Source organism: Podarcis erhardii (genome assembly GCF_964252035.2).
Source record: "Podarcis erhardii genome assembly, chromosome: 3".
Classification (NCBI taxonomy): domain Eukaryota; kingdom Metazoa; phylum Chordata; class Lepidosauria; order Squamata; family Lacertidae; genus Podarcis; species Podarcis erhardii.
The window spans coordinates 23,375,440-23,397,744 of record NC_138507.1 but is presented as its reverse complement, the minus strand read 5'-3'; the positions used below and the strand labels follow the sequence as shown (position 1 = coordinate 23,397,744).

At 40.3% G+C, this 22,305-nt stretch overlaps 1 protein-coding gene across 2 annotated transcripts in view; it reads right to left on the bottom strand.

The window, feature by feature from the left end:
- The window catches only part of CSMD1 (CUB and Sushi multiple domains 1), a 956,661-nt gene that overhangs the window by 332,136 nt on the left and 602,220 nt on the right, over positions 1-22,305 (bottom strand). For both annotated transcript variants that reach the window (XM_081856635.1, XM_081856636.1), the window contains exon 6: positions 2,764-2,876. In XM_081856635.1, coding sequence (XP_081712761.1) covers positions 2,764-2,876 — 113 coding nt within the window. The remainder of the gene's footprint in view (positions 1-2,763; positions 2,877-22,305) is intronic.

Genomic DNA, 22,305 nt, shown 5'->3' with positions numbered 1-22,305 from the left:
TAAGTATAACTAATTACTAACTCCAGGTGTATAAACAAGTGACTTTCCCTTGTTTTCTTTCCACTTTAATAACAAAAGTTGATTTTAGGCAAAGATTTATCAGGTAGGAACAAAATCAATAAGCATTCCATTTTAGAAAAATTGCTTTTTGATAAATATCCTTGTGGACATATAGAAAAAGTGACAACGCTAAAGCTCTACTTTTCTCATAAAACAGAAATCTAATAAAGATGCCCACAAAAAAACATCCAGCAGTCTGAATAGTGTGCTTTTTCTGAGAGTTGGGAAACGAGTCAGATTTCTGAGTGTTGAATCATGAAGATATATAACTGATTGCCATCAATGCAGGAAATCATTAAGGGAGCTCTCTCATAAAACTATTTGTGTCCTGCACTTCACCGCCAAGCCCAGTTCTCTAGCTGGTCCTTGTCAGGTTCAGAGCAGCAGAGCCTTACGCTACTTGGGCTAGTATTGAAATTATGTATGAATACAGCACTCCCAAGTGGGTGGGTTGAATTCAACTAAATATTTAAAACGACTGGGAGCCGAAGCAATGAGTCCTGATAGCACAATGAGGCTTTCTTCCATCTCATGCCCCCCATTGGCTCTGTGCAATTGGGAAAACACCCAGAACAGTGCATGAGGGGAGGGGAGGGGAAGAGAAGAAGAAGAAGAGTTTGGCTTTGATATCCCGCTTTATCACTACCCGAAGGAGTCTCAAAGCAGCTAACATTCTCCTTTCCCTTCCTCCCCCACAACAAACACTCTGTGAGGTGAGTGGGGCTGAGAGACTTCAGAGAAGTGTGACTGGCCCAAGGTCACCCAGCGGCTGCTTCTGGAGGAGCGGAGACGCGAACCTGGTTCCCCAGATTACGAGTCTATCGCTCTTAACTACTACACCACACTGGCTCTCGAGAAGAGAGAAGAGGTTGTTCCTTTCAGCAGCACAAATGCTAGCATTGATCAAGGGAAACTCCTTAGTGTTACTTTAAATCCCACCCATAATTTTTGTACACAAGACTTGGATAGAAAGTTGCATTGAAAAAATTGGGGAAGTGCAACTTTCGATGGTTGCCTTTTTTCTCTTCTTGGATTATTTTGCAAAGTGTGCATTAGGTCAGTTTGCCTTTAAATGTGAACTGGATCTTCTTTTTTTACCATTCCTACAAGTGGGTTACCCAAATCACTTGAATTAAGTCCAATTGGCCATGGTTGTTTTGGATCATCAACAGACCACTCGTGTAAATGCAGGTTATCTTATGAGGAAGACAGTATTTCTACTGTTCTTTAGGATTTTGTGCCATGTTGCAATTCAGATTCATATAAGCACCACCTTAGATGAATGGAAATGAAGTTATCATTCTGTGTCGTTCTTCTATTTTAAAATAGCCCCTCTGGGATAAATTACCTTTGTTAAATCAAAGTTTATCCTTTATTTTGTGTTTCAGTGGAGACAGATTTATTTAAGAATTTAGATTCTGTTTAAGTCACCATAATATTGAATTAATTAAAATGTATAGCTTAAAGAGAAGCATCCAACTCCCCCACCCCCAAGTTTTTAAATTACAAAATTTGAAAAGCTTCAGCTATCAGAACATGACATGGCATGATCATTCCTCCTGTAGTGTGAATGCTGCACAAAAGGCTACGCATCTTCTCCAATAGCCTTAATCTATGTGCTCAAGTTCATGCTATAGCAAATTGATGCACAAGCATCCAACTGCTCACCCCTTAAATGATCAAAGCCCTTGCAACAGAGGCTCATGTATACTGCAATTATTCAATCTGAACATAGCAGAGAAATCGGGTACAGTACTCCCCACGCTCTAGCAGAGCATTCTTTTCTGCTGGGAACTTGTACTGTGAGAGTAAATCTCAGCTGAGAAATTGAGAGTGTGTGTGTGTGTGAGAGAGAGAGAGAGAGAGAGAGAGAGACTTTTGTCAAGAAAGCCCTCACATGTACCATCAGTTTCCAACTGGGCTCATAGTCCTAAGTAGGAAAAGACAGTCTGCCAAGCCCTGGATAACACCTTCTACCTTGAAGAGCACCACTAATTCAGTGGGTGGTATTCAACAAAGTGCTTCTGCTAACAGAAGGACTTTTGGCTGGGCAATGGAACTCCCCGTCCCTCACTTCTCCCTGTGTGCCCCATGAATCTGTTTTGGGGGTTCTCAGAACCCTCTGGAGCAGATTTGGGGTGGACGCAGGGCCACATGGAAGGAGCTCCATTGTGGGAGCAGAAATCCTTGCACTCTAATAAAAATTTCACTGGACACTGCCCAGTGTTTGCAACACCATTATTATAGCAGTCAGCATTTGAAGTTGCTATTTAAACAATGTCAAAGAACCCAAGACAATTAAAGGCGTACTAGGGAGGGGAATTTAAAATGGGTTTAAAGAAACCCACATAGTAGACATCTTAAATAATAATAATAAAATGTCTGGTCTAAAACAAAAGGGTTAACTGTGTTGGCAAGGCAGCAGTCCAGGAGGGACATATAACCGTATATGTCATGGTAACTAACTTCAAAAGAAATACAGCAGCAATCATGGGGCTATTAAACAGATTTCAACTGAGACCAATATTTTTGAGTGGCAAGGACTGTGATTCCAAGCTGGAAAGGACTTGGCTCTTGGCTGTTTATCCCCCAAATGTACAGTGTCTAAATAAAACATTTTCACTACCATGACTTCTTTTAGATTTTTTTTTTGGGGGGGGCATGGAATAGATTTCTACTGACAGTTCCCTATGTAATTCTTACCTTGAAACTGGGCATTAAATCCTTTCCGCCTGTGATTACTGTCAGAAGTGAAATGGAGCCGTAACCAGTTTTTGCTGCTGATAACAGGAGAGGGAAGATTCATGCCTGTCAACCTAGGGAGAGAAAAAAAATGTGGCATTGAAAAGTGAAGCAAAAACTCATTAGGCTCATTACTGCGTGCATGTGAAGATAATGCATATGTAGTATTAATAAAGATATACAATTAAATACAGCAGTCTGGACATATTATACTTAATCTCTATCATAATGGACTATGCTGACACTGCTTAGCTTTTTCTTTTTTATGAAATGTTTTACACAGAAGCCACATATACATTTCATGCCATACAGAAGTAGAGTTGATGTATGGGCAATCTGAGCTTTCCAATACCTCTCAAAACAACAGGTTTTCATCTGAGACATGGCCTAACAATTCAAAATTGGTTACATATAATTTTCAAACATTTTTACTGTAGTAGTAAAGCAATCAGAATGATTACATCAAGTTGACTGTACGTAAGTCATTCAACCACCCTCACACCCATCAATAAGCACATCGTGTTATGCAACAGTTATCTTTATGGGTCAAACATTCATATGGAGAATGCCTAGGAAAACAGGTCAAACTTGAAAATTAAGGGATACTGAGTGACTTCTTTTCCAAGAGGAACACACTCCTGCTCTTATTGTTGAGTGTCCAACACAATAATCTTTGTACCTCAATTCCATATATCCCCAGAGTATGTGTGCAGATAGTCCTTGCACCAGCATGCTCACTTCCTGAAGCATCATCTCTCTTCCTTATAATGAAGCACTAATCACACCTCAGTCGGTAGAGCATGAGACCCTTAATCTCAGGGTTGTGTGTTTCAGCTCCACACTGGGCAAACGATTCCTGCATTTGCAGAGGGTTTGACTAGATGACCCTTCGGGTCCCTTCCAACTCTGCAATTATATAATTATATGATTCTAACAACTGTAGCAGTCCTTTGCAGTCCTTTATATCACAGTATAAATGTGACTGGTGAAATGGGTGTGTCCAATGATGGGGGGTGGGAGCTGAACCTATACAGTTGGAAAAACAAAGTTTACATTTGAATTAAAAACTTTGGGTTGGATCCAGAGCAGCTGTCTCCATATAATAAGCCACCTTCATCAAAAGAAGCTTCATATAAAATGCATTATCCAACATACAATGTTACCATCAAATATTATATGGTCACAGCTGTGGTCCTTTGTAAAGGGTGAGATGGCTGAATCACATTCCACAATTACATAGAGAAATTGAGGGGGGGGGAGCATAAATTCTACAGCTTAGAAAATTGTTCTAAATAGGGTGGTTAAGTCCAGCCTGTTAATAAGAACATTGTTCCACCTGTTGGCACCAATTTTTCTGCTTACCTTGAGGGGGAAATAGCTCACATTCCCTGTACTTGATGCCACAGTTAAAGCAAATGATGGCAAGATCCCCAGAGCACCATCTACCCACATCTTGTGAGATCAGTTTTGAGTTGCAAACTTGAGGATGTGGACAAGACACCTGCAATGATCTGGCTGACTCTTGCCCATCTTGGCTTGTGTGATCTAGTCAAGGAGGGCTTGACAGAGTGGTTCCAGGAAATGGCTAATGATTCTTTGCAGGAGGGGTGGAGCTGACTACTTCAATGGAAGCAGCAGCCTCCTCAAGAGAATATCCCTGGACCCAAAGGTATTAGATAACTACCACTCAGTTGTAGTTTTCTATAGGGTGGTAGCTGGGCAGCTGCAGGTGAACCAAGATGAAGCTGAAGATCTAAATCTTTTTTCAATCCAGTTTCTGGCTGCTTCAGCCCAGAAGTTGCCTCTGTCCTCCTGAATATGGGCCTTTATTGTCGTAGCCCTGTCCGAGTCCCTTTGAGAGCAGAATCCACATACAAAGTCAGAACAGTCCAGAGGTCAGAGGGTCCAGGTGATCACAGAGCCAAGGATCTAGTCCAGAGGTCAGGAAGTCCAGATGGTCACAGAGCTAAGGATCTAGATGGAGAGAAGGAAGCAGCAGTGCAGAGCCAGCAACCAAAGGCATTTTTTTCTAGCATCTGACTGCTGCTTAGGAAAGACTAAGTCAGCTGCTACTCCAGTGCCTTCTCCTTTGTGAAGGTTGATCAGTTTCAGGTGGAGTCACGCTGCCTTCACCCCCTTCAGGCTGCTGTTCAGCAGGCAAAGCTGATTCCTGGCCCATGACATTTATCATGAGAAGTGGAATGCCACCTTGATGGTTGTCTATGATCCCTTGGTGGCTTTTGATATTGTGGACAATGGTTTACCCTTCTGGAGAGACTCTGTCATTTGGGGGTAATATGTGACAATGGGTCCACTCCTGTCTCCAGATTTGCTACCACTGTTTGGCACAGTGACAATTGTGTTGTGGGGTTCAACAGGGTTCTGTCTTGTCTCTCGTCCAATTTGATACCTTTAGGATGGGGGGAGTCATCTGGGGATTAGGAGCAATGTGCCATCAGTGTGCTGATGACACCCATATCTATCTCTCCATTCCATCCGAACCAGGAGAGACAGATGTGCTGGGGCCAGTGTTGAGATGTTTGGGGGTTCAGGTGTATTAAGTGAGTTGGCAAACCTGTAGCAAATTGTCTCTGACTACAGAAAACTGGAAATAAAATATTAAACCACCACCAAAGCTAAAAGGTATGAAAGGTCACACTGTCCCCCACAAGCTTAAGACAGCTTTTCATTACTTCCTATCTGTCCAAGAAGCCTACTCATCAGGTGTTGGGGAAAATTAGCCAACCAGGCCACCCACCACCTCACACCAATTTTTATCCTCCTTTAAGAGACAGCCTCTGCCTTCTTTTGCTGCCTGTAACCCATATAAGCCATCAGGAAGAGCCTGCAGGTTTGCAGCCCCTTATCAGCTGCAGCTGCAGGTTACTTACTCATGAGCAAGCAGCCAACCTAGCATCTTTTTTGTCACTACTGAGCCTTGCTTTTGATTACAAGCTAATGCTAACAGTGTGCCTTGCAACCATGGCTTACTTCCTTTCAATTAAAAGCATGTCCTTGAGGGAGTAAATAAGATTAACACATCTCCCTCTTCGTCGAATATGGCTTGGTCCATCAAACATTCACCCTGCAAGCAAAAACACTGATCTGACTTGACTCTGTGCTGTGGAAGCTAATTCACCTCTCGGTGTCTCTGTTTCTCTTCATTTCCTGCTGGTATAAAATGTACAAATTTCCTTCCTTCTTTCTTAACCTAGGGTACTTTTGCTTACTATGTACTTGGCACTGTGGTTAATATAATGAAGTCATGACCTCCTTTGGGACTTACTGAAACCAATTCACAAATACATAAACCCAGACACGATTAAATAATGTAATAAATCATCTACATGGACTGTTTGCATGGCAAAGCCTAAGATAAAACAGGATTTTCAAAGGAAAACCCTTAACAGTGCTGTGCTTGGAAGATGGAACCCTATTGTCATAATGTCCTCAATTTTGTGTCCACATTGGCCACAATGACTGCATCTATGATGTCTCCACCCCAGCCCCCACTTCTCATACATTATGCTTTGTTATTTTGTGTTTACAGTATATTACAAAATTATGTTTAGTGGGCCCAAAGGCATTTCTGGCCACACATAACAATATGTTCAAACTGTCAGAACTTTCTGTGTGCCCTGATCCCTTTTATGGCTGCTTTCCCAGGACCAGGGAATTATTCTGCAGATGTTTTCCTCTACTTTCCTTTAATGATATGCCCAATACGAAATCTATCTGTAAAGGGCAGACAGAAATAACACAGGTCAGAGGAAAATGCATAAAAATAACGCAGGAGAGTATTATGCAGTATTTCATAGACTCATAGGATTTATTTATGCAATTTATATTCCACCTGTGAAAGGAGTAGACAAGGTGGAAAATACAAAAAATCAAAACAAATTAACTACACTGTAAAGCATAAACCCAAGACCTTACTTCTCTCAAGTCTATGTAACACGTATTATATTAACATAAACTAGGCTGAATTGACTAAAAGAAAGGAAAGAAGCACAAGAAAGTAAGTTAGTCAGTTAGATCTACACCTTCCTCTTCCTTCCAAAGCAGCCCAGGGCAGCAGCAGGTTCCCTCTAGATCTCAGGAGGAACCACCAACTTTGTGGAAGAAAAGGTCCAGGTGACAAGGGACTGCTCCTGGCCTGGGAGTTTCACTACTCCATTTCCCAGCAATCTGCCTTATACTGAGTCGGACCATTGATCCACCTAGCTCAGTATTGTCTACACTGACTGCTATGAGCACACCAGGCTTTGGGACAAGGGTCAGTCCCATCCCTGTCTGGAGATGCTGGAGATTTAATCTTAGACCTTCTGCATGCAAAGCCACTGAGCTACATCCTCCTCCCTGGAAAAGACAGGCACTGGGTGCCAGGACATCTCTTATCCCTGGAGAAGGAAGCAACAAGTGCCCTTCAACTCCTATGTTTAGTCTCATCCTTTTCCTACTTCCACTCCCTTGCTTACTCCCATCTGGGGTGATGCTCCCAGCTGCTCCTCCATGTATTTGACTGGAACAGTGTCACTCTCCAGAGAGGCTCAGCTGGTGCTATCGCTCTTTTCTTTTTGGCATCAAGCGCAGACCTTTGAGATCTGTTTTAAATTAATTTTTAATTCCCCCCCCCCCCGCTCTGCTGTGTCGTTTTAAAGTTATCTGATTTTACTCTAACTTCGTTTCTGATGTATGTTGCTCTGAAAGCCCTTGACTGAGGAGCAAGCACATACAAATACATAAATATTGTATTTGTGGGCCACACTGAAGAAGCAAACAGCTTGGTGCATGTGCCTATTGGGTTTTGCTCATGCGTTTCCTGTATAGTTGTGTCTCACTAGAACACACGTTGGATATTAAGAACTCACAGGAGTTTTAGAAACAGTGCAGAAGATAGAATGGTCATTATCTGTTGTTCCAGGACTGTTGGTAGCATTCTCTCCATGAGTCAGCAATAAATATCCCTATTTTTAAGTTACTGAGGAAATATATGATCTGTCTGTTCATAGATTGGAGGGGTTTAATACTTCTCCATTTTTTATTTTTTTATTTTACTCCCTTCACATATAAAACTGGTACACCAGGAAGAACTTTCACCTAGAATATCTTTCTCCAATATGCTTGGTCTGTAGCTGGAAATTTAGTTTCATTTTAAATAACAGTAAGGGAGTACTTAAACACTGACTCTCATCCTCCCCCCACCCCCACCTCATAATTTAATTGACAGTCCATTTACAGTGGTTTAGCAATATTGAGGGCTTGAGAAGGTCGTGCTGAAATTCACAGACACGTTTGAATTTTTTTTATCTAGGGGGGCAGGGAGAACTGCTCGAGGAACACTGGGGCAGATGTGTTGCTATATGTAGAACCAAGTTGCATGTAAAATATTTTGTGATGGGTTGTAGTGAGTTCCTGCAATTTTATTTTTCTGATGTCCTGGTGATGTGGTGGTAGGGTTTTAAAAACTTTTGCCCCTTTCATCTCCTAGCATGCTGGACTTTCTCTGTTGGACTGGAATATGTGACATTTGCCTCTGGTCATTGCCATGACTTCTAAAAGCAGCAGACCACATTTATGCACAAACCCTATGCCAAGATTGAAAACCAGAGGTTTCTTCTGAAGTTAATAATTAGTATATTTCCATCAGCCAGTGAAGGACTTAAGTAATAAATTAAACTTCAACCTGCAAATAGATACATGCATATGAATTATTCAAACATGTATACATTAGACAGAAACTTCAAGGAGTAAAATTGTGTTCCTTATTAAATCTATGTCATTCCCTCTTTCAGAGGAAGTGAAGAGTCTGTCTTTGAAGCTCTCATTAGACTGTCAAAGGGATAAATCTGCAGTTATCTTATTAAAATCTGCCAACTTAGCCAGATTTGCCACTCAAACAACTGCTTTATTAAAATACCTTATAATTTCCCAACTTATTTAACTGGAATTTTCCATAAATACATATATGCCATTTGACAAAAATGAAAAAGCACTCCTCTTCCCCTTACTTACATGGGCATGACTGGACATTGGTTTTATTGAACATATAAACAAAGGAATTTTATATCTGTATGGCATCAGATGGAATTTAAGCGAACAGCATTCTGGGCCCCCATTATCACATGCCTGATTGGTGTCTGTGCCTGCATAGTAATGGCTATATCTGATGAAGTTCTGTAAACATATGGGTCGATTTTTCTTTGGGATATTGCTGTTAATGGGGGTGCCATATCTCAGTGTTAAGAGTACATGCTTTGTATGGAAAGGGTCCTATATTAACACCATGGCATCTCCAGGTAGGAGCCCCTTGCCTGAAACCCTGGAAAGACACTGCAAACCAGTGTAGATAATGCTGAGCTAAATAAGGGAAACGAGTGGCACTGTGGGTTAAACCACAGAGCCTGGAACTTGCCAATCAGAAGGTCGGTGGTTCGAATCCCCGCGACGGGATGAGCTCACGTTGCTCAGTCCCTGCTCCTGCCAACCTATCAGTTCGAAAGCATGTCAAAGTGCAAGTAGATAAATAGGTACCGCTCCGGCGGGAAGGTAAACAGTGTTTCTGTGTGCTGCTCTTGTTCGCCAGAAGAGACTTAGTCATGCTGGCCACATGACCCGGAAGCTGTACACTGGCTCCCTCAGCCAATAAAGCGAGATGAGCCCCAGAACCCCAGAGTCGGCCACAACTGGACCTAATGGTCAGGGGTCCCTTTACCTTTACCTTTAAATAAGCCAATGGCCTGCTACAGCATGAGGCAGTGTCCAATGGAAGAATCTAGGTTGCAAGTGTGGAGCTCTACCAGGTGAACTAGGCCCTGAGTTTTAAGTCAAGACAGATTTTGCTATTATGTCAAATTTCCATTTCCCTAAAATAAAAATTCTCAGTTATATTACTGCAACACTTCCTCATCCATTTGCTTAATATATTAATGAAAAATTCCACAGTATTAAACAGGGATGAAGCCACTCAGTATATTGAAGTCATGATGGTCAAGCCTAATATGCTAGCAACTGTCATTATCACCCAACAAGACTGAGCAGGAATGTATACAAAGCTGAGAAGTGGACAGGACAACATCTTATATAACAATTAGTGGAAGAAGGATTTTTGTTATTATATGAAGAATGAATGGTACTCAAATATCTGAAAGTCTGGATGTGAAGGTTACTGTTAAAAAGAAGAGCAAAAGCAAGAGTCAGGATGGGGGATTTATTTGGTTTGCTTTTTTGCAATAGACCAACCCAAGCTGACACTCAAGATTTACTGTGGATCAGAACACAACTCCCAGCTGGATTACACACTTCTCTAAATTTTGCAATGCATAAAGGTAGCACAAAATATGTATTTTGTATTGAATATTCCCATAACATGCATTGTATTATGGATGAAAGCATTGAAGACTGTATTTTATGTGTTTAAATGTGTATTTTACAAGTGCATACAAAATGTATATACCATATTTTTCCGTGTATAACACGCCCCCATGTATAAGACGACCCCTATTTTGGGGGACTACAAAATAAGGAAAGAGTTGTGAAACTTTTTTTGGGGGGATTGCCCAGAGTTGTTGAGCATTTTTGGGGGGGGGGATTGCCCAGAGTTGTTGAGCTTTTAACGAAGCCACCAATTGTCTGCCCGTTCACTGACAGCAGCCATAAATTGTGCGCCCATTTGCCCCAGCAGCCCTTGCCTCAGACACCAATCACCCGCCCAATCACCGTGAAAAATCTCCTGCTTGCAGCTGATACCAATCGCCCGTTCCCCCTCTGCACTATCCGTGTACGAGACAACCACCGATTTTAAACATTATTTCTTTATTTAAAAAAACCCTTGTCTTATACACACAAAAATACGGTAATTTAAATGTGAACTTTCCACGAAAAATTCAAAATAACCTGCACAAAATAGCACAAAATGGAACCATGCTGAAGTCTTCACAAGACTGAAGCGGGATGGAATTAGTTGGTCATCCTATCACTAAACGAGACTTCTGTTGCTGGCTTTTGAACTGAATGCCACAATCCAGTTTTCAGTTGAGCTGGATGGGACCATAAAATGTCTTCCATTTGGGACTCTGCCTCGTCATTAAGCATCTATTCTGAATCAGAGAAACATAAGGTTTCTGTACACATAGTACATGTACGGTAATACCTCCGAAACGTCCACCTTGTCTAGTGTCCATTCCAGGGAACATCCATGGCAAACCCGGAAGTACCAGAACAGGTTACTTCCGGGTTTGCTGCTCACACATGCACAGAAGCACTAAACTGCACTTTGTGCATGCGCAGAAGTGCAAACCGCTCCGTGCGCGTGTGCAGACGCGGCGCTTTGCTCTGTGTTCTTTTCGGCTTGTGGCTGGGGCTTCGGAATGGATCCCAGCCGCAAAACAAAGTAAGACTGTATCTCTCAGACAACCCAAAAGAAGTTAGGTACAAAAAAAGCCTAAGTCTTAACTGATTCTGGTATAGTGGCATGCTAAATATTCACGAAATTGAACAATACTTGAAGAATAGAGTTAATATCCAAGTTATACGATATAAAAACAATACTTGCAATATCCAGGTTAAAACTGCTTCTTCAAAAGTTAATTACTTCTCTCCAGCTGACATTTGGGTACAATAGGACATTACATGTCTAGAGCTTTGTTGATGTATGGCTTCCATTGGCCAATTCGGGTGGAACTTTAAGCTTGAGGACATAACAGATCAATTAAATGTTTATTGTTTAGAGGAATTATATTAGTCTCCAGGTTCTTAAGCTGCATGTGGCTTGTCTTGGCTCTGCATGGAGTTCTTCCTTTGGGGAAGGATGTGTGTGTCAATTCTTACAAATCAAAGTGGGGGGGGGAAGTGCCCCTAGTCGGGGAGGAAAATCAGTGAAGAGCACAGACAGTTAAATCTTCATTTGTTCTACTAGAAAGCAAGGGTAAGTGAGGGAATATATATTCAAGCCACCACCACCCCAAAAAAACTTTTCTACTCAAAGATCTTGATGATAACAATAATGTTTTAACATAGTAAAAGATATTGAAGGTGTTGTTGTTGTTGTTGTTATTATTATTATTATTATTATTATTATTATTATTATTATTATTACATTCAGTAATTCATATCCTAGCTGACACACGTCTCAGCTGGTAGTGTTCCACCTGCTGTACATCAACACAATCCTTGTTCTCACTCAATGACCCACCCCAAATCTGTGTATTCAGTCAGGTGATGACTGGACAGGACAGCTGGATAGCAACTGGACAGAAGATGACATCACAAATGTCACCTTAGTGTTTATCACAGCTCACCTGCTGCTGCACCAAAAAACCTTGTTGGACAGAGTTGGGACACATTAACATTATCTATTTCATCCAACATCATTCATCGTATTTCCATCAAACAGATCACCAAATCCTGGAATAGCAGGATGGCTAGCAACCTCATGTTTGACAATCAGAGGGCTGTTGACAGGATACCCAGGCTATTTCTGGCTGAGAGCAGAAAAGGGAAAGAGCCAACTATAGTATCCCATCTTGCATTATCTCTTTTTTTTTTTTTTTGGTCACATTGGTATGCAGCACTTTGCACATACATATATTCTTTACAAGCATAGGATTATAGACATACATCATTATGTCAGCTTAATCACCTATACACCAATAATATGCCCCAATATGTTCATTGTGATAAAATTTCCTGTGTCTGGATCTACTATCCTACTTTATTTTAAATATTTCTTAATCACTCTTCATCAAAGATTCAAGGGTATGAAACAAAAGCACGAATCAAACTAATTCACACAACATATAGCTGGGCCAAAATTTCAAAAACCATCGAACATCTAGATACCTGGGTAAATGCTACCCAAAAGCTTGTAATGTCAGAGTCAGATATATGTTCTTGGGGAGAGCATTTCAAATTAAGGGTACCACTATAAAAAGTCCCTTCTGCAAATGCATTACATGCTTCTACTAATGAAGGTACTAGGAGCATCTTCTTTTCTGTGTCTCCTTATTAGTTATTTCATTTATGAATGCAAATCTATATTCTTATATATGAAACAAGATTGGAGTAAAATCTTGCAGCAATATTAGGAAAGTATCAACATCCTCAAAACCATACACAATTAGCTGTTGCCATTAGGCTGTAAGCACCACCCTTAATGAATTGTGATAATTATGTCATACTTTTTAGATATTTGTTCTATTTTTGAGATTGCCTTGAGTGCCATTAAAAAGCTTTTCCTCCTGATGAGTCTGCAAAGATCAACCGCTTTTAGCAAGGTATCAAATAATGAATACAAAGCTGGAGCAAAAGATATCAGTACTTGCAATATACAATGCAGTAGTATATTAACTGCAATGTAATTCACCCGTAAGAAAAAAAAAGGTTAGTACCTTCAAGTCAATCATTGGCTTGGAAAGTTTACTATTTTATTCAAGTTTCTGATATAAAAAAGCCTAAGAAGCATGTTAAATTAGTGACACAACTCATAAATTACATAGCATTATGGGGACTTGAAAATATAAAAGTTTTAGTAACCATGTGGAGAATAAATGTCAGTTCAAAAATAGGTGCAATGCTGTCACAGTGATTATATTTAAAATTCTCATTTGCCAGCAGAATATGCAGTGGTATTTGACATAACCTTATATGTTCCATTCAGTACATTATTGATGTCTGGCATAATCCACCAAAGTTTGACTCAACATATTTCAACTGAGCTTCTACAGACACAAAACTTTGTGAATTACTTGCAGTTCACCAGTGTTGCAGCACTCTATATTCTCTACAAGTACTGAAGGGGAAAACATTATACACACTATAAAATGACATCAATGACCAATACCTTATTTAGGTAACCTTAATATCTGACACTGGTTTCTGTAAAGCTACCTATGGACTAGGTGGATGTATAGAATGTACCGGTAATTAATAATTATCTTACCAAAGCTCAGAACTGGGAGAAATTCATAATGGCAAAGTCAAGTTTGCTCCATGCTCTGCACCCTGGAGGCTGTTCTGAACCAGGATCCATCAATGCCCAAACTGCTCTCACAGCCGTTATTCAATGGCATTGGGACTCATCCAGACCCAAGCCTGAAGCTGACAGTAGCAAGCCGTAGGATCTCAAATTGCAACGGCGCCCAATGCGATGCCAAAATTTGGCTCCCCTCCACTTCTTGCACTCCATTGTAAATCATAGTTGTGGTGTCCCCAGTGGCAGGCCTGAGGCTCTGCACCCTGTGTGACGGAACGAGTCTCGCTCCCCTAAATCTGCCCCTGTGTAATGCAATTATAGGCGTGCCTACACAGAAGTACATCCTACCGGGTTCAGTGGGACTTGCTCCCAGTTACGCATACAAAAGACTGCAGCCTTTAAAAAAGTTTTCACCACATCAGTTTAGAGAAGACTGCTGAAGTTTCACCCTTTTCATCAATTGATATATCATCTGTCTAAAAATGTCCAGGGAAAAACCAATCTTAAATCCGAAGGGAAAATCCACACAATAGCACGGAGAACAAGGGAACAGATTACATAAGGCCATTTTCCAGGATACCATACTTCAGATAATAGATTCTGGACCTCACTGTTTTGTTGGTTCTTAACACAGCAGTAGTCACGACAGCAACTTTGGGCACAGACTTCTCTTTACTGGGTGTGCTTTAATCTCATGCTAGCATTCTATTTCTTTCACAGGCAACCTACAATCATTCTTCAAGCTAATGCCCATGAAGTAAAGCTCACAACTTTAATGGCTTTACTGTAAAGAAGGTGGAAAAAACCCCAGCTCTATTATCAGCAATTGAGGGGAAGAGGGATAGACCTAGAGATGCATTAATTCAGATTTTTTTGGGTGCTAGTGACCTAGTATAATTATGTATTTCATAAATTAAACAGATAATGTTGCTGTTGTGGTGGTGCCACCAGTAGAGGTCATTCGGCACAATCACTTTCCTGTTGATAGCAAATCCTATAATACTACTACTATGCACTGATCAACTTCAGGCCCCTCCAAGAATACTGAGTTTCTGGTGTCTGGAGATGTTTCAGCAATGGAACAGGAGCTTCAATAGAGATATTGGTAACTTAGGAGAGCAAAGGTTGAGAAAGCAGTTGATTTGATTAATTAGTATATTAAAGCAATGGATTTATATATTTATGGAAGTCCTCAGCTCAAACCTTTCCTTTTTAATATGTCATTGATCCTTGCCTGGGGGCATAAAACATCTTCTTAAACATGTGATCAGTGGCATATTCCACCCTCCACTACGTCACTTCTCAGAGTCAAGAGAGATTAATTTGAGCCAGTTGTTCAATTAATCACTGTGTGTGGCAATAAGTATGGCCAGCTGTAATTTCCCTCCTGCATGCTGTTCTCTCCTGCCCCACCTAGGCTGCCTGGCTTGCACTATGCTTGTTAAAACACTGTTGTAACCAGTGATATACATATTTTTTTTTAGAAAAAGAGGTGCTGGAACTCCCCATGAACACCTCCCTCGTTCACTTAGTATGCCAATGGCGGCCGCCTGAGAGCTGCTGGAACTGAATTCCAGTTAAGTTCCGGCTGAAAAAAAGCCCTGGCCATAACAGAAGGATGAGGGGAAGAATGTATGCTTGTTATATTTTCATTTTTACAGCTTTTCACTGTTACAAACCATCCCAGAGTGGGACACATACCAATTTGAAATTGCAATGATTAAAATATATCATTCACAGACTGAACAAACAGTAAAGTGGTCAGTCATAGCAGACTCCAGCATTAATCCCAAGCAAATGCCTGAGCAAACAAGTGTGTTTTCGGAAGCCACTGAAAATTCATGGAACTCAGCACCAACCCATATCTCAGAGGGGAGAGATGTGACTAATACCACTAAGCTATTGAAATGACCCTGTGGGTAGGAGAATGACCACTTCAACGCAGTGCCTTCTACTACTGAGACCCAAAGCCAATGCAGTGGGATTCCACGGTTGAGGGCATTGAATCATCTGAGAGATCAAAGAGGGTCATTGGGGCATCTATCATAAAGGCCATCCATCAAGGCAGCCAAGCCAATTTTGTCCCAAAATCAGGCTTCGTTCCAAATTGGAATGGGTCCAGATAATACATTTCCTCTAAAAGCACCTGGAGTTAACAGCCACCACCTCCTCCAGCACCTTCCCTAGGTAGGGGATAAAACAGGGTCTGTCCATGTTAAAATGAAACAGTTCAGACAACCTGCTTGCAGCTTACTGTACAACACACATAGCTAGAGAGTAGCACACACAAACTCCAAATAGTCTTGTAGATTGGGCCCAAATCCTAGTCCCACTCCTGTCACTTTCTTCAATCTTCCTGAACAAGATGGGTTGTGGCATGGGGGGGGGGGGAGGGAATCACTCTAAATCAGGCAGAGGTACCGTATCTTCCATGAAGGGAAGAATTTTGGAGAAATCAGGGGGATGCTGAAGGAGGAAGTTGCCCTCCATCCAAAGACACCAAGAAATAGCTGCAGATGGAATTGATTTACCAGGCATTTTCTGTGAGATAAGCCACTCTGGCTGCTCCTGCCTTTCAGTGCTTTTAGCCAATGAAGTTGGAACGCTGACTGATAAGTGAGTTATTTGGACAGTAGGCAATAGGAATCCCTAAAGAGGTGCTGTTTCCCCTGCCCCCATAGTACACTTTTCCTGCTTCTGTGTCTTTTTTAGTCCTTGAAATATCCAAAGTTTCCCCTCGCATTTTTCCTAGCAACCAGAACGCATGTCTCTAGTGGTGGGTTCATATGAGATTTGGTACTCCCTATAAGTTATTTTGTGCAAATACTACTACCCAATAAGTGTGAGTAGATGTTAAAGAAATCTATCACTATGGAAAATGCAAAATCTGCACAAAAAAGTTTTAATCATGTCTCCTGCTGTGCAGGAACTAAAGAAGAGGCTGTCAAGAAAAATTCACTGTATAGTTAACTTAATAGTACAATGATACACATACTACTCAGAAGTAAGACTTTATGTTTAAAACGGCTTACTGCCAGGTAAGTTAATAAAAGATTGCAGCCTAAGCTTTGGTTCAGGGTAGTCACTGGGGCAAAGCAGAATTGTTGCTTCTTTTAACAGCTGTGTGGCAGGTGGAAATTCAATTTCCAGTATGAAAATTCAATTATGGGGGGAAACGTCCGCTGTCTGTCAAATGTTTTATTACTTGTGTGGCCAGTGATTTATGCCTGGACCCTCCACTTCACCTGCAAATGAGAGCAGAGATTTTCATACGACACAAGGCATATGCAACTTTTCTGCAAATCTGTGTTGTGTTTTACAAGTGGGTTTGAGGGCCCAATGAACATGCAGTGTACTGGGCCCAGAATTTCCTGTTGCCACCCCTGCTTTTGTCAGACCTTTTTAAAAGCACCTTGCAGGATCCAAGCAAATTTCTCTTACTTGTCTATACAACACCATCTGTTCTTTTTGCTAAAGGCTGCTGCTTTTTCTGCTTTGGCAGTTCTAATTTACTGCTAATTCCTAATCCAGATTTTTGTCATTTCCCAAGGAAGAGCAGTAAAGAACTCTCTTTCCTGATGTTTTCATTACCACCATCTTTTGAGATAATCAGCTTTCCACAAATGTGCTGTCCACTTTTGAATTATTCAGATTGCTATCACTCATCTCTATTTCTTTTGTTAGGTGTGAAGCCAAATATTCATATATTTTGTTTGGGGCAAAGCCAACTTTTCTGTATACATAATTTTTCCACTATTTTCTTTTAACATGAGACTACTGCAACGCCTTCCATATAAGCATGTACTACTTATACAGTAATATGGTGTGAAATGAACATTGAAGACGTGGACCCCCACATCTGTGCTGCCAGGATGAGGTTTTTTATCTTCCTCTTTGTCTGAAAAATGCATTTATTATATTAAAGAAGAAGAAGAAGAAACAGCACAGCTGTAGGTTTTTCTGCACTGTTGCCCCTTGGAATAGAAGGCTTTGTGGGGAAAAGACGAGTAGAGAAAAATACTGATTAGGAGGATGAAAATAGATAATTAAACTACATGCGTGAGTTTCACAAAATCTTTATGTCTGACATAAAATTTAACACCTGCTCAAAACATCTGTTATTTTGATGTTATACTATTAAGAGGCCAACAGTGCTTCTTTTTATGCTACCTTTTTCAGTAATTGAGAAACCCAAAGGTATTCATAATTACTTGTCAGGGGAAAAAATAAGAAGAAAGCTTAGATGGTTTAGATATGTATTTTCAGATATTGTGGGTTGGATTCAGACTTGTGCCTAGTGGAGTTGTTCTCTGGCTAGAGAAGCAGGGAGACGGTTTCAACTGATTCCTCCTTCCTCTTGAAACCATCTGAAAACTTGCTCTGGTGGATGGGGAAAACCCTTTGAAACAGAATGAGAGACCATGCAGCTGAGAGGGGGAAGGAAGTTTCCATGAAAATCACCTATGACTTTCATCCAATGAGGAGCTTCTGCTATAACACAGTCCCATCTATGAATAGAAGGATCTGTTTGTGGAAAGGACACTCTGGTTCCAAACCTATATTAATATGCTTTCAGACCTGCCTACCCTCTTCTTCATCAGATATTAACATACCCTTTGGCAAAGTTTAAAATGTTGAAAATATATATCTCTCTCACACAATATTCTTTTGTATTCTATCGTAACAATTTTCCAAATAAATACAGGCTAAATATAAATAAAACACTTGTAGAAATTCTGCATTACAGTATAACATCACAATTCAGAATGTAACTGGAAATACTTTTAAAGGTTACAACCTTTGGCTAAGCCGATTTTCTAGAATCAAACACTCTACTATAAAAGCTCATGAATACACCTTCAATCATATTATTCTGAGTTATTCCTTTAAAAACCGTCAGGGGCAACTGCAGTACTTATTAGAAAAGCTACTGAACTGGATCGAAAAGGAAATTACAAGAAAAATTTTTACCACCGATTTTGAGGTAAATTAAAAGAATTTAGCCAAGACAAATGAAATTACTTCAAGGAAGACCCACCTACTACTAAATTGCCACACTTTGATTAAACTTAAATTCAAAGCAACTACTTTATACAAAGTAGTTTTTTTAAAAAAAATCAAGGAAAAATGAGTGTTTTGATAAGCTGGTGACATTTGGGAGATTAGCACAGTATATATCCGTATTTATTATACAAATGTCTACATCGATACACCACTGAATAGCAATGCTGGAAGAGACTGTTTTAACAGACTATGTCTATTAGATCATGTCTATTGCTAATGACAGTGGAAGTTTTTGCCTTCAATAGATTAAACATTAAAATGTGATGCCACTATTAATCTTTAGGGGAAGGCAGGATAATATTGAATGGTTCTGTGGTGCTGGTAACAAAAAAAAAAGCCTTTCACAAAATGCTGTTATCAAGTTCACAAATCCTAAAGTGCCTTTAATAGGTCACTTCAACTGAAGTCAACCTGGACCATTTCCCAGGTGCTAGAGATAATGATGAATCACCTTACCTATTACCAACCAACCATTTCAGATGACAACAAAAGGAACACAGAATGGTGATGTATGTACAGGTGCTTCTCACATAAAACAGATTTAATCTCTTCCAGTGACATTCTTATGGACAGATCAATCTAGAAGAAAGTAATTCAATCAACTTGCCCTAGTGTTTTGCCACAGAACAATTTCCTCAATAATTGCTGTAGTTATTGGATATCTGAAGATTTGCAGAGTGTGCAAGAAGCATCAAGAATGCTGCAGAATTTAGATGAAGATTAAAACTTTGACTTATTTTTAATATACCAGAATAACAATAAAAAATTCCCAGTCACTTGTGTTAAAAGGAAACAAAAACCCGATCTGATATCTCTACTGGCTCCTAGATGATGCTGATAAACATTTGGGTAATTAGTTTGCACAATCTGGTAAAAAACACATTGCAGCCTTTTTGCTTTTCTCACAATATAGGGGGGGAAGGCTATTTTATGAAAATCTTAATTTAAAAACCATGGTTTTTATTATGACAATTAGATTTTTACATTTTTATAGTCCTTTCCCCATTATGAATTTCTTTGCACTGCATTCATTGTAAGGCAAGGCATATGATGAAATGAATGAAAAATTAGCTTTGGGGCTTCTAAAATTAGACACACTGCCACATACACTTACTGCTACATATAATTCCAGCCTAAAGCTCATGAGGCTCCAGTGAAAGTATAATACTACTTTCAATACTGAGGGAAAAAAATAACATGTAGTGAATGCATAGCACATATCTCTCTCTCAGAGCCCATCAAGATCTGGTGAATTAATTGGGCTTATTTAAGTGACTGAGGAGGGATAATTCTGACACTACACTTAAATGGAAGTCTCTGGAAACACGTCTCCTTAATGGAAGCTCCATGCAATAAATAGTTGTAAAATGCAAGAATGTGTATTGCCCCAGTTGCATGGCAAAGTCTCCTCCACACCACAACCACGGATTGGCAGCATTAATCTCTGCAGAAAGGACTAGCCAGACAATCAGTGTGTTTCATGTATTTGAGCACATTAAACTACTGAAATAAGTGTTGCAGTTAGGGAATTTTAGACGTTGGTTTTATTAAGGAATTTCTACAAAATGGCCAGACTAGTGTGATTTTAGGGCCATTTATCTTGGGGGGAGGGGAGCAACAAAAAAGTGTGTGTGTGTGTGTGTGTGTGTGTGTGTGTGTGTGTAAAAACACTGTCCATGGAAAACACCACAACAAGAGAACAACAATAAACAAATATTACAATGCAGTAAGGTATTTTATTATTTAGCAGCATACTTAATCAAAATATTCCTTTATAAAAAGCCTCAACACATTTGAGTTCCAGTGAAACGTGTTCAAGGGAAATGAAAATACGGTAATTCAAAAAGCTGGGGGTTTTTAAACGTCGCATCTTCCCTCTTTCACTGATTGTGCTGAGTGAACATGAAGACATTGGGTATTTACACCCTGAGGAATGAGTATAGAAGCAAGGCAGCGGAAGTTTAGAATCAGGGGTGGGGCAAGCAATTGTGAATATTGCATACAATCATGAGTATATTAGGAGAAAAAAATTACACCCAAATGTCAATCAATTTCCGTTAAGGTTTAAAAATATATAATTAATAATAATAATCACAAATTGATGTGGAAAAGTGAAGAACTGAACTAAAGATTATAAAATGATAAACAAATGAAAATCAAGACTTTCCCCCATCCCTTTGTGCCAATTGAGCTAGGTAATGCGAGGGCAGGAGGTTGCCTTCCTTGTAGAAACTTTTGTTTGTTCCCTGGATTTATTACGTAACTTCAATGTTGTCGCAACTTATTGGTGCATATGTGGCAGGCATCTGAACAGATCTGTAGTAAGGATGAGCAGAGGATGGCCATCCTGCTCCCAATTGGGAGATCTCAAGGGGTCTTGAAGTGTGGCTGGAAGGTCTCAACCCTGCTCAGCAGTTTGCACCAGGCCCATGCAGGGGAAAGAAAGGTACACTTGACCTGGTCTTTGGACGCCAAAGCTGGCTGGGGGGTAGAGGGCTCCAGGAGCCTGTCAGACTTAGGCTGTCACACCAAGAATGCACCATGCCAGCCAGCTGACCACGGGCAAAATGTATTCCAAGCTTCAATAGTAAAACCTGGTTCTTTGTTACTGCGTACTACCATGTAGCATCAGATGAGATTAGGCAGCGGCAGCACAGTGGTGTGTTTCATAGACAGGATTCCCGCTCCAGGTCTCAGACAAGCTCCACACAGGCCAGGCTGGCACAGCCACTGGACCCATATTTTTGGTTCACGCTGCAGTGAGCCTGGCAGTCAGGCAACCTCATCAAGGGGCCACCAGCACCTGGAGTGGGAGGGAAACATTGACCAGCAGTTGGGCTGCTTAAAAAGGATCCTTTTCTATCTCACACCAAAATGTGAAGTTCTATCCCATTTATAGTCTACACATTGCCTATCACTCTTGCACCACACTTAATGCTGTGCCTACAAAGCCATTTTACCTATGTATGCCTATCTTCAAAATCTGTGCCAGTTCCCCGTTTAGTGTTTGCATATAGTGGAATAGATAAATATTTAATTATGAACTGGAAATAATAGTAGTCCCTAGAATATTGTATATGAAAACAATATAGAGGAAAACTAATATGAAACAATAAATGGTACAATGTTAAAGCAGCAAATGTCTTGGGTCCCACAATTAATTTAAATGTACACCTATTAAAGAAACCTTGCAAAATATGGTACTGAATTCTTTGTTTCTGGTTTACATAGTTTTAGAATTATTGTTGCACACAACATCCTTTTTTTTGATGTCCCTTGGCAAGAAGGGAAAATGTCAACATCTAAAGGAAGGAATCATCCAACATGACGGAGGTGCTTGAACAAGTTTCTTAAATAGCGTTCATTGATTTAATTCAGAAAACGAGAAATAGAGCTGCATTGGTAAATCACCCCAGGCATTTCTTGTGTACCTTAAGAGTGGTAAATGTAGCAAAAGAGGGAGAAGA